At 41.9% G+C, this 13,685-nt stretch overlaps 1 protein-coding gene across 2 annotated transcripts in view; it reads left to right on the forward strand.

Moving 5' to 3' along the window:
* Positions 1 to 12,593, forward strand: part of mlec (malectin) — a 37,868-nt gene extending 25,275 nt beyond the window's left edge. For both annotated transcript variants that reach the window (XM_061985847.2, XM_061985846.2), the window contains exons 5-6: positions 9,565 to 9,622; positions 12,325 to 12,593. In XM_061985847.2, the coding sequence (XP_061841831.2) occupies positions 9,565 to 9,622; positions 12,325 to 12,560 (294 nt within the window). In that variant the 3' untranslated portion in view covers positions 12,561 to 12,593. The remainder of the gene's footprint in view (positions 1 to 9,564; positions 9,623 to 12,324) is intronic.
* The last annotated feature ends 1,092 nt before the right edge of the window (positions 12,594 to 13,685 follow it).

Genomic DNA, 13,685 nt, shown 5'->3' on the forward strand with positions numbered 1-13,685 from the left:
TTTACAGATGTAAACACACAAAGGAAATGAAACGTAATATCCGCGCGCTTCTTCTTCTTCTACGCGGGCGGGTGGTTGCTTACAGTAGAAGAAGAAGCGCTTCCTGTTCTATGAGGGCGGGTGCTTACCTTGGCGGTTGCTTGCGTAGAAGAAGAAGCACTTCCTCTTCTACGGGGGAAAAAGATGGCGGCTGTTTACCGTAGTTGCGAGACCGAAACTTTATGAAAATGAATCTTAATATTAATCCATATATAAAGCGCACCGGGTTATAAGGCGCACTGTCAGCTTTTGAGTAAATTTGTGGTTTTTAGGTGCGGCTAATAGTGCGGAAAATACGGTAAGTACACAAACAATAAATATAAAATTGACTCTGTCTCTGGTAGCAAAAATTGAACTTCAATAAATATTGAACCTCTTTTTTTCCCCATTTGGAAAAACGTGCTGTGGGAGGATTGTTTGGTTGTTTCTTGTTGCTATCACTTTTCAACAAATTGGGCGTGCTTGTCGGCTCGTTTCTGTTGATGGGCTCAGCTTGCTAATTGGTTCTAAGCCCTTATAGTACCACACTGGACATTTGGCTTTGCAATCATCTTTTTTCCTTGTATTTTTTTGTTAGATTGCGGTGCTGTTAGTGCATCCTGTGTGTGCGTAAGTAGCGGCCCCACTTTCGCCCACTGAGACAAAGATTGTAGATGAGTGACAAGAGGATTCACTCATTTAATTCTGCTATTGCATAACCATGCTTCGGTGCTGAGACGATGCACGAAACTAACACTGCTGCACCATGTTTAAAAGCAAAGGACAAAGAAAAATGCACACGACGGACTTGGCAATTTATCAATGTCGACAAAGTTATCCAGTTCTTTATTGTTCAACTAATTAATTTGATTGACTTTTGGCCCAAGCCTTGTGATCACTCTTCCGCCTGGAATACTGAGAGTAGATGATAAACACTCGCACATGTAGAGACAATCTTTTTTACATAGACATGTAGATTGTCTCTACATGTGCGAGTGTTTATCATCTCCAGGCGGAGGAGTGATCGCAAGGCTTGGGCCAAAAGTCAATCAAATTAATTAGCTGAATCAACGTATAGAGCAGTTTTACACAAAATTAGGGTTTCCTTACTTTGTATCTGTGCTGTCCTGCAATGCATACATTTGGACTAGCATAAAAGTTGTACCACGTTTATTTTATTTTTATTTTTTTAGATTTGACGCAATCTCCTTGCCCTCTCTTACAAACACATTGGAAAAGGCTGTCTTAGTGGCATATAGTTACAACTTTGGACGGTTCAGTGCGTACCTCGGTTTAGAGGTCACCCATCCATCCATCCATCTTCTTCCGCTTATCCGAGGTCGGGTCGCGGGGGCAGCAGCTTAAGCAGGGAAGCCCAGACTTCCCTCTCCCCAGCCACTTCGTCCAGCTCCTCCCGGGGGATCCCGAGGCGTTCCCAGGCCAGCCGGGAGACATAGTCTTCCCAGCGTGTCCTGGGTCTTCCCCGTGGCCTCCTACCGGTCGGACGTGCCCGAAACACCTTCCTAGGGAGGCGTTCGGGTGGCATCCTGACCAGATGCCCGAACCACCTCATCTGGCTCCTCTCGATGTGGAGGAGCAGCGGCTTTACTTTGAGCTCCTCCCGGATGGCAGAGCTTCTCACCCTATCTCTAAGGGAGAGACCCGCCACCCGGCGGAGGAAACTCATTTCGGCCGCCTGTAACCGTGATCTTGTCCTTTCGGTCATAACCCAAAGCTCATGACCATAGGTGAGGATGGGAACGTAGATCGACCGGTAAATTGAGAGCTTTGCCTTCCGGCTCAGCTCCTTCTTCACCACAACGGATCGATACAGCGTCCGCATTACTGAAGATGCCGCACCGATCCGCCTGTCGATCTCAAGATCCACTCTTCCCTCACTCGTGAACAAGACTTCTAGGTACTTGAACTCCTCCACTTGGGGAAAGATCTCCTCCCCAACCCGGAGATGGCACTCCACCCTTTTCCGGGAGAGAACCATGGACTCGGACTTGGAGGTGCTGATTCTCATCCCAGTCGCTTCACACTCGGCTGCGAACCGATCCAGTGAGAGCTGAAGATCTTGGCCGGAGGAAGCCATCAGGACCACATCATCTGCAAATAGCAGAGACCTTATCCTGCTGCCACCAAACCAGATCCCCTCAACGCCTTGACTGCGCCTAGAAATTCTGTCCATAAAGGTTATGAACAGAATGGGTGACAAAGGGCAGCCTTGGCGGAGTCCAACCCTCACTGGAAACGTGTCCGACTTACTGCCGGCAATGCGGACCAAGCTCTGGCACTGATCATACAGGGAGCGGACTGCCACAATAAGACAGTCCGTTACCCCATACTCTCTGAGCACTCCCCACAGGACTTCCCGGGGTACACGGTCGAATGCCTTCTCCAAGTCCACAAAGCACATGTAGACTGGTTGGGCAAACTCCCATGCACCCTCAAGGACCCTGCCGAGAGTATAGAGCTGGTCCACAGTTCCACCACCAGGACGAAAACCACACTGTTCCTCCTGGATCCGAGGTTCGACTATCCGGCGTAGTCTCCTCTCCAGTACACCTGAATAGACCTTACCGGGAAGGCTGAGGAGTGTGATCCCACGATAGTTGGAACACACCCTCCGGTTCCCCTTCTTAAAGAGAGGAACCACCACCCCGGTCTGCCAATCCAGAGGTACCGCCACCGTTTAGAGGTCACGGTTCGGTTAATTTTCGGTACAGTAAGAAAACAACAAAATATACATTTTTTGGTTATTTATTTGCCAAAATTGTAACCAATGGCTTTGTCCTTTTAACATTGGGAACACTATAATAATTCTGCCCACGTTAATCAACATTAAGCTACCTCAAGTTGTTGCTCGGATTAAATAAAATAACAAAACTTTTCTTCTACATATAAAAAGTGCAACATTAAACAGTTTCAAGTCAACACATCATGCTTAATATATTACAGTATTTGAGAAGCCTGTAGTTGATTTTTATTATGTAAATGTTATATTTTTATCAACATGTGATAGCAGGGACCCTGCCATTCAAAACTAGGCTGCTGCATTACTAATAATTAATGTAACTATAGCTGAAAAAAATGGTACAATAGCAATAGGAGAGACTATTCATCCCTGAACACCATGGAGTTCATGTAGGCTTAATGATCCACTTACATTATTAGATCAACTATCAGAGACAGAAACTCTTCATTTAACATAATGTCCTTTTTTGCTGCTTCAACACAGCTCAATCAACACAGAAAAGGGTCAAGTGAAATAACAGACAAGATTCAATTCAAGATGCTTTATTATTGTCCATTCTTTAACATGTACAAGACACATAAGAACTGAAATTTCATTTTGGGCACAGTCCCACTAAGAGCAGACATATGTTACAAGGGGACAAGACGGGACCGCCAACGGATCAGCCACTTACGGCGCTCCTTAAAAAAGGTGGGAAAAAGGTGACATTGGGAAAGGGGGCAGAGTAAAAAAAAGTATCAGTCTAAGGCTGGATCCTTGCAACGAATAATCAAGTAATTTATTAGAAAAAGGCTTCAATTAATGTTCTGTTTCTTCATTTTTTTAATGATTGTAATGTGTCCGCATTGTAGTATTGTTGCAAGTGGCTAACGTCCCTCCACAGTGCAAAGCCACTTCTAAGTCAAACCTTCCCTCCATGGCGGAAAATAAACTACCGTACGTTTCTTACGAATACATTATCGCTGGAGGATGCGGCATAGCTAAACATGCTACACTCATACTGCAGAACAGTGGTTCTCAAATGGGGGTACGCGTACCCCTGGGGGTACTTGAAGGTATGCCAAGGGGTACGTGAGATTTTTTTTAAATATTCTAAAAATAGCAACAATTCAAAAACCCTTTATAAATATATTTATTGAATAATACTTCAACAAAATATGAATATAAGTTCATATTATTATTATTATTATTATTATTATTATTATTATTATTATTATTCAGTGTTGACAGATAGATTTTTTGTGGACATGTTCCATAAATATTGATGTTAAAGATTTATTTTTTTGCGAAGAAATGTTTAGAATTAAGTTAAGAGGGTACTTTAAGTTGATGATTACTTCTATGTGTAGAAATCTTTATTTATAATTGAATCACTTGTTTATTTTTCAACAACTTTTTAGTTATCTTTATGTATTTTTTTCCAAATAGTTCAAGAAAGACCACTACAAATGAGCAATATTTTGCACTGTTATAAAATTTAATAAATCAGAAACTGATGACATAGTGCTGTATTTTACTTCTGTATCTCTTTTTTTCAACCAAAAATGCTTTGCTTTCATGAGGGGGTACTTGAATTAAAAAAAAATTCACAGGGGGTACATCACTGAAAAAAGGTTGAGAACCACTGCTGTAGAAGAATATGCTAACTGCTAAGCTAGCGCTCTTGAATGAAAACAAAGGTGGATGGATCAATACGAACATCGACAGTAACGATACCAAGTAATACAGCATCAGGTAGATGGCAATGGTTAGATCGATTGTTTTTAGAATAAAATAATATTGTGTCATTTTAATTATTGTTTACAAATTAACAAACTAAGTCCCTGGACACAGGAGGACTTTAAAGGCTAGAAGTACTCAAATCAGAGCCAATTGTAAAAAGTAATTACAATATTTAATTGATATTGTTACAACGTCACCCTTTGTTTTTGTCTGATTTATAATTGTGATCAAAAATGTTATCATTCAATGATCTTGAAAATTTAAAGTATCAGTATTGATATGGCAAATACTGCCCCTGTGACTACTTGGTATTGGATACCCAAATATAAAGTATGTAATCAACATGGCTATAAAACACTGATCTAGGTCACAAGGAAGTGTATTAAATGTAGATTGGAATCATCATGTCCCCTTTTAAGAACGGTGCTTTTCAACTTGCAAGTGATAGCCAGCAAGTCATTTGACAAACAGATGGTTATCAAACAGAAAAACAATCTTACTCGCATCATGTGATCTGATTGGCTATCACAACTGCCTATCAACTGTATGTGCCCGTTCACTTACAGTGCATAGACGCCTGCATTGTTGATTCTGAAGGTCTCGGGCAGATTTGGCACAGCGTGGCAACATAAGATAGCTGAATTCTGATTGGATAAATGGGTTGTACTTGTATAGCGCTTTTCTACCTTCAAGGTACTCAAAGCGCTTTGACACTACTTCCACATTTACCCATTCACACACACATTCACACACTGATGGAGGGAGCTGCCATGCAAGGCGCTAACCAGCACCCATCAGGAGCAAGGGTGAAGTGTCTTGCTCAGGACACAACGGACATGACAGTGTGGAAAACAAATATATCAGATTATACATTATGTGTGGAAAAAATAAGTGGGATTATATATTATGTGTGGAAAACAAATATATCAGATTATACCTTGTGTGGAAAAAATAAATGGGATTATACATTATGTGTGGGAAAAATATATGGGATTATACATTATGTGTGGAAAACAAATATATCATACTATACATTATGTGTGGCAAAAATAAATGGGATTATATATTATGTGTGGAAAACAAATATATCAGATTATACATTATGTGTGGAAAAAATATGTGGGCTTTTACATTATGTCTGGAAAACAAATTTATCATTATACGTTATGTGGGGAAAAAATAAATGGGATTATAGATTATGTATGGGAAAAAATGTGGGATTATACATTACGTGTGGAAAACAAATATATCAGATTATACATTGTGTGGAAAAAATAAGTGGGATTATACATCATGTGTGGAAAAAATATGTCAGACTATACACTATGTGTGAAATAAAATATGTCAGATCATACGTTATGTGTAGAAAAAAATATGTCGGGCTATAGATTATGTGTGAAATAAAATATGTCAGATTATACATTATGTGTGGGGAAAAATATGTTGGACAATATTTTGCGTGTGGAAAACAAATTTCAGACTATACATTATGTGTGGAAAATATATGTCAGATTATAAATTGTGTGGAAAATATGTGGGACTATAGATTATCCATCCATCCATTTTCTACCGCTTATTCCCTTTGGGGTTATGTGTGGAAAAAAACATTTTTAGACTGTACCTTGTGAGTGGAATAAAATGTCTGATTATACGTTGTGTAGAAAAAAATGTCATAATATACTTTGTGTATGTAACAAATATGTGATATTATACATTATGTGTGGGAAAAATATGTGGGACTATACATTAGGTGTGCAAAACATGTAGGATTATCAATTATTTTTGGAAAAAAATATGTCGTATTATACATCATGTGTGGAAAAAAATACGTCAGACTATACAGGAGGAACAGTGTGGTTTTCGTCCTGGTCGTGGAACTGTGGACCAGCTCTATACTCTGGGCAGGGTCCCTGAGGGTGCATGGGAGTTTGCCCAACCAGTCTACATGTGTTTTGTGGACTTGAAGAAGGCATTCGACCGTGTCCCTCGGGAAGTCCTGTGGGGAGTGCTCAGAGAGTATGGGGTATCGGACTGTCTGATTTTGTCGGTCCGCTCCCTGTATGATCAGTGTCAGAGCTTAGTCCGCATTGCCGGTAGTAAGTCGGACACGTTTCCAGTGAGGGTTGGACTCCGCCAAGGCTGCCCTTTGTCACCCATTCTGTTCTGAACTTTTATGGACAGAATTTCTAGGCGCAGTCAAGGCGTTGAGGGAATCTGGTTTGGTGGCTGCAGGATTAGGTCTCTGCTTTTTGCAGATGATGTGGTCCTGATGGCTTCATCTGGCCAGGATCTTCAGCTCTCACTGGATCGGTTCGCAGCTGAGTGTGAAGCGACTGGGATGAGAATCAGCACCTCCAAGTCCGAGTCCATGGTTCTCGCCCGGAAAAGGGTGGAGTGCCAACTCCGGGTTGGGGAGGAGATTTTGCCCCAAGTGGGGGAGTTCAAGTACCTCGGAGTCTTGTTCACGAGTGGGGGAAGAGTGGATCGTGAGATCGACAGGCGGATCGGTGCGGCGTCTTCTGTAATGCGGACGCTGTATCGATCCGTTGTGGTGAAGAAGGAGCTGAGCCGGAAGGCAAAGCTCTCAATTTACCGGTCGATCTACGTTCCCATCCTCACCTATGGTCATGAGCTTTGGGTTTTGACCGAAAGGACAAGATCACGGGTACAAGCGGCCCAAATGAGTTTCCTCCGCCGGGTGGCGGGTCTCTCCCTTAGAGATAGGGTGAGAAGCTCTGTCATCCGGGAGGGGCTCAAAGTAAAGCCGCTGCTCCTCCACATGGAGAGGAGCCAGATGAGGTGGTTCGGGCATCTGGTCAGGATGCCACCCGAACGCCTCCCTAGGGAGGTGTTTAGGGCACGTCCGACCGGTAGGAGGCCGCGGGGAAGACCCAGGACACGTTGGGAAGACTATGTCTCCCGGCTGGCCTGGGAACGCCTCGGGGTCCCACAGGAAGAGCTGGACGAAGTGGCTGGGTAGAGGGAAGTCTGGGCTTCCCTGCTTAGGCTGCTGCCCCCGCGACCCGACCTCGGATAAGCGGAAGAAGATGGATGGATGGACTTAGCAATGGTGCTACTTGCTGGATCTGCTTATCACTCAGATTCTAAAACCTGTTGCTCATCCTCCTTATATTCAGGCTCAAAAATATAAGCTTCTGGATCATCATTTGTCCCAAAGTAGTCTTTGGCGCTCATGACCTCTGTCATGATTAGTAGTAGTTGTTATTGTTGGAAGAAATGTGATGCGTTTGTAAAATGAACGCGCCGCCGTATGCTTAAAATTACCAAAATGCGTAACTATTGCATGTTATTAGGGCCCGCATGGCCCATTGTAAAAGGAATCCCGAAGGGAGTCCTTTTACAATGGGACAGAGGACCCTATTGAATTTGTAAGGGTTTATTATTATTCTTTCTTATTCCGCAGCTTTGCGCGGTACTTTGACCCTCTTAACATGCTTCAAAACTCACCAAATTTGACTCGAACAAAACTCTTTGGTGAAAATACCAAACCCCAAAACTCAAAATTGCGCTCTAGCGCCCCCTACAAAGTAAACTTTTTCTAACTCCCAGTACGAATGTCGTAGAGACATGAAACAAAAACCTCTATGTAGGTCTCACTTAGACTTAAATTTTATTAATTTATTTCCTTGGCCAAAAATCTACAGGAAGTTTGCTATTCCCCCTTCAACACTAAATTTTAGTAAAATCAGTCACTTTTGCCTCTTTGAGCTGTAATTTGACCTCCTTAACATGCTTCAAAACTCACCAAACTGAACGCACACATCAGGACTGGCAAAAATTGCGATCTAATAAAAAAAAAAAACCTAACCCCAAATCTCAAAATTGCGCTCTACCGCAATTTTTGAATAAAACGCAGAAAAAACTGCTCCTCGGAAGAAAGAAATTACAAAACTGCCTGTAACTCCCACTGGGAAGGTCGGAGAGACATGAAACAAAAACCTCTATGTAGGTCTCACTTAGACCTACATTTCATAAATTGACAACCCCCAGCAAAAATCAACAGGAAGTTTGCTATTCCCCCTTCAACACAACATTTTTGTAAAAACCGGTCACCTTCCTTCAAAAACTATCTCCTCTGAGCACGTTTGTCGTTTCGGCTTCAAACTAACACAGGAGAGAGATTGAACCCTTGTGATTAAAACTACAGAAGCGCGTTTTAATAACTGCTCCGGTTTTGATTTTATGAGCCTTCAAAGAACCGCTGCGCTGATGCTGCTGCGCTGCTGTTTTTTTAAGATGGCTGCTTAAAAGCAGGAAGCACCAGCGTGCCCACACAATGCAGACAAGGTAGATACACTAGACAAAAGTATTGGGACACTTGGGACTAAAACTTGACAAAAGTATTTGGACACTTAGGACTAGCACCTGCCAAATACGTGGGCCCGACCAATGCTGCTTGCAGCTTTAATTATGTATGTGACTGTTACTCCATTACATATATACTTACATTGTGTATATAAAATATTGATTTGGGATGTTTTTTAGAGCGCTGTATACTGTAGGTGGAATAGAGTGAATCCCATTACCTGCATTGTTAGCTGACTTTTGTAAGTGAAATGCTTGTGAAATGTTCAGTGTGTCTCTATGGATGTTAGTGGTGTAAATTGAACACTTTTTAGTACGTTATGTACATTAAAGATAATCTGATGTAAGTCAATATATGATAAACCATCTCATGTTAGCTTTGTTTTATAGGTTGCAAAGTTACCGGTAGTTAGTGTAATATTTCATAATATATCATCAATGAATTAAATGTATATTTACAATATGCTAAGGGCCAATAAAATGACCTAAGGGCAGAAAATGGCCTCTGGGCTGCACATTGGATAGCACTGATTTACATGTATCTATATATTTTTAATTGATTAAATAATGGCGTTGTGTAAACAAACAAATCTATTTCAGCCTGAAGTACTTTTAGAAAATTGATTCATTTCAAGAAAAAACGTTTTAGTAAATTTGGGAATACCTCATAGTGGTTAAAAAGTGTTATATTCTTCTAATGCTAATGCTTTATGCTGCTGAAATCTTTTGTATTTCAGGGATATTATGATAACCCCAAGGTCTGCGCTCTCTATGTGATGAAAGGAACACCAGAAGGTAAGTCTCTAAAGATGTCAAATTATTGCTGTACTTAGTATTTTAGATTAGCTCTTACTTTTAGCTCTTTTCACCAAGTCTTCACAGAGTTTTGTCAGTCCAATAAACAAGATACATTCTTAGATTCATAACTGTGTTTATTTTATTAAACTTGGACTGCCACGGAAATAATTGGAGTCTGTTTTTATATTTACTGGTATTTCCCAACTCAGGAGCGCACCCGTATACAAGATGCAGCCACTAAATGTTTCCGTATATTAGCGGCACCGGACTATAAGCTGCAGATATATGCGTCATAAAACGAGTTATTTATACAGAAAGAGTTTAAAATTGTGTATTTACATACCGTGTTTGTTTCCAATTGGTGTCTGTAACACGGCAGTAAAACTGCTAATCATACAAAACAGAAGCCATCGTCTTGGACTCAATGACTGCGGAAGCCAGCTCTCCAATCAGATTCAGTAACTCCATGGTGACGTCTTGGTGAATTTACTGAAGAATTTGTGAAACTGAAACAATACAAAATAAATTCCATTGTAAATTAACAATACTAGCACAGACACTCAAACATGTTAGCATATTAGCTAACGCTAGCTTCATCACATTACGATAGCACGTGCAAATGTGCATGAAAACATTCCTATGGACGTCACACATGGGACAGTTTAAGTAGGTAAGAATTGTTTTAGTTATATTTTAAAACTTACAAATGTTGCTTGGAGTGATGAAAGCAGAATCAATATAAGTAAAAACACTATGTACAAATAGAAGATGGAACGGCACTTGTACTTCCGGTTGAAAGCTTTAAACATCAGGAAACACTGTATACGTTCACACAACACAACTGCAGTGAGCGAGCTCGTCCAAACGATGGCGCCATAGCACAAACAACAACACAGCGTTTCAGTGTACCGTATTTTTCAGACTATAAGTGGCAGTTTTTTTCATAGTTTGGCCGGGGGTGCAACTTACAGGTAAAAGCCAGTAAATTAGAACATTTTGAAAAACTTGATTTATTTCAGTAATTGCATTCAAAAGGTGTAACTTGTAAATTATATTTATTCATTGCACACAGACTGATGCATTCAAATGTTTATTTCATTTAATTTTGATGATTTGAAGTGGCAACAAATGAAAATCCAAAATTCCGTGTGTCACAAAATTAGAATATTACTTAAGGCTAATACAAAAAAGGGATTTTTCGAAATGTTGGCCAACTGAAAAGTATGAAAATGAAAAATATGAGCATGTACAATACTCAATACTTGGTTGGAGCTCCTTTTGCCTCAATTACTGCGTTAATGCGGCGTGGCATGGAGTCGATGAGTTTCTGGCACTGCTCAGGTGTTATGAGAGCCCAGGTTGCTCTGATAGTGGCCTTCAACTCTTCTGCGTTTTTGGGTCTGGCATTCTGCATCTTCCTTTTCACAATACCCCACAGATTTTCTATGGGGCTAAGGTCAGGGGAGTTGGCGGGCCAATTTAGAACAGAAATACCATGGTCCGTAAACCAGGCACGGGTAGATTTTGCGCTGTGTGCAGGCGCCAAGTCCTGTTGGAACTTGAAATCTCCATCTCCATAGAGCAGGTCAGCAGCAGGAAGCATGAAGTGCTCTAAAACTTGCTGGTAGACGGCTGCGTTGACCCTGGATCTCAGGAAACAGAGTGGACCGACACCAGCAGATGACATGGCACCCCAAACCATCACTGATGGTGGAAACTTTACACTAGACTTCAGGCAACGTGGATCTGTGCCTCTCCTGTCTTCCTCCAGACTCTGGGACCTCGATTTCCAAAGGAAATGCAACATTTGCATGGTTGGGTGATGGTTTGGGGTGCCATGTCATCTGCTGGTGTCGGTCCACTCTGTTTCCTGAGATCCAGGGTCAACGCAGCCGTCTACCAGCAAGTTTTAGAGCACTTCATGCTTCCTGCTGCTGACCTGCTCTATGGAGATGGAGATTTCAAGTTCCAACAGGACTTGGCGCCTGCACACAGCGCAAAATCTACCCGTGGCTGGTTTACGGACCATGGTATTTCTGTTCTAAATTGGCCCGCCAACTCCCCTGACCTTAGCCCCATAGAAAATCTGTGGGGTATTGTGAAAAGGAAGATGCAGAATGCCAGACCCAAAAACGCAGAAGAGTTGAAGGCCACTATCAGAGCAACCTGGGCTCTCATAACACCTGAGCAGTGCCAGAAACTCATCTACTCCATGCCACGCCGCATTAACGCAGTAATTGAGGCAAAAGGAGCTCCAACCAAGTATTGAGTATTGTACATGCTCATATTTTTCATTTTCATACTTTTCAGTTGGCCAACATTTCTAAAAATCCCTTTTTTGTATTAGCCTTAAGTAATATTCTAATTTTGTGACACACGGAATTTTGGATTTTCATTTGTTGCCACTTCAAATCATCAAAATGAAATGAAATAAACATTTGAATGCATCAGTCTGTGTGCAATGAATAAATATAATGTACAAGTTACACCTTTTGAATGCAATTACTGAAATAAATCAAGTTTTTCAAAATATTCTAATTTACTGGCTTTTACCTGTATTCTTAAGAAAAAAAAAGTTTTTTTTTTAATTGATTCTTGAAAATTCTAAATAAATTTTGAATTGGAATAAATAAAAATTGTGATTTGGATGTAAATTGATTTTATTGTTCAGCCCTTGTAAACATGTTTCATGTCAACAGACGTACCAAAACTGCAGCCTCACCCTGGCTTGGAGAAGCATGAGGAAGAGGAGGAAGACGGCGAGGTAGGAGATGACGTCGGGAAGAAGAAGCTCCCACCAGATTCCAAGCCCAGGGTCCAGTCGGGCCCCCGAACACCAAACCCATACGCGGCCGACAACAGCAGCCTAATGTTCCCCATCCTGGTGGCGTTTGGCGTCTTCATCCCCACATTGTTCTGCCTCTGTCGGCTGTGAGAGACCAGGACGGACATGAAGACTGTGTGACAGGTGAGGGGTGTTGTGGGGGTGGGCGGGGGGGAGGTAAGAGCGTACACACGACGTGGAGGAAAATGTCCACCACGCAGGACAATATGAAGACGAGAAACACAGGAGTCGCCAAGAACTGTGGTCACGTGGTGTGGCGAAGAAGAGCAAGCGTTGTTCATCCAACTCTTCTTTCACACTCCTCATCATCATCATCATCAAGCCTGACGAGGGCACAGCAACAGGGTCCATCAAAATAAACCACAAGATTAATCGTGGAATTACAGCCACCATCTTTTTGAGTCTTTGGCTTCAAGTCCTGTCAGTCCTGTGTACACGTGCCACGGTCTTACCTGCCATGGTCTTACCTGCCGTACCTGCAACCAATCAGTGCTGATGACAGTAATTACATGATAAAAGTACAGTGGTACCTCCGTTTTTAGTCATTCAATCCAAAAGTCTAATTTCCTCAAAGAAGATGTAAATCTAATTAAGCTTTTCCAGGCACCCAATAATATTAACACCAAATACATGTTATAGTGAATACTTATAGTAGTAATACATACAGGACTGTCTCAGAAAATTAGAATATTGTGATAAAGTCCTTTTATTTTTCTGTAATGCAATTAAAAAAACAAAAATGTCATACATTCTGGATTCGTTACACACCAACTGAAATATTGCAAGCCTTTTATTATTTTAATATTGCTGATTATGGTATACAGCTTAAGAAAACTCAAATATCCTATCTCAAAAAATTTGAATATTTCCTCAGACAAAGTCCATCCATCCATCTTCTTCCGCTTATCCGAGGTCGGGTCGCGGGGGCAGCAGCTTAAGCAGGGAAGCCCAGACTTCCCTCTCCCCAGCCACTTCGTCCAGCTCTTCCTGTGGGACCCCGAGGCGTTCCCAGGCCAGCCGGGAGACATAGTCTTCCCAACGTGTCCTGGGTCTTCCCCGCGGCCTCCTACCGGTTGGACGTGCCCTAAACACCTCCCTAGGGAGGCGTTCGGGTGGCATCCTGACCAGATGCCCGAACCACCTCATCTGGCTCCTCTCCATGTGGAGGAGCAGCGGCTTTACTTTGAGCTCCCCCCGGATGGCAGAGCTTCTCAC

This window comes from Nerophis lumbriciformis, linkage group LG12, assembly GCF_033978685.3.
Source record: "Nerophis lumbriciformis linkage group LG12, RoL_Nlum_v2.1, whole genome shotgun sequence".
NCBI classification, from domain to species: Eukaryota; Metazoa; Chordata; class Actinopteri; order Syngnathiformes; family Syngnathidae; genus Nerophis; species Nerophis lumbriciformis.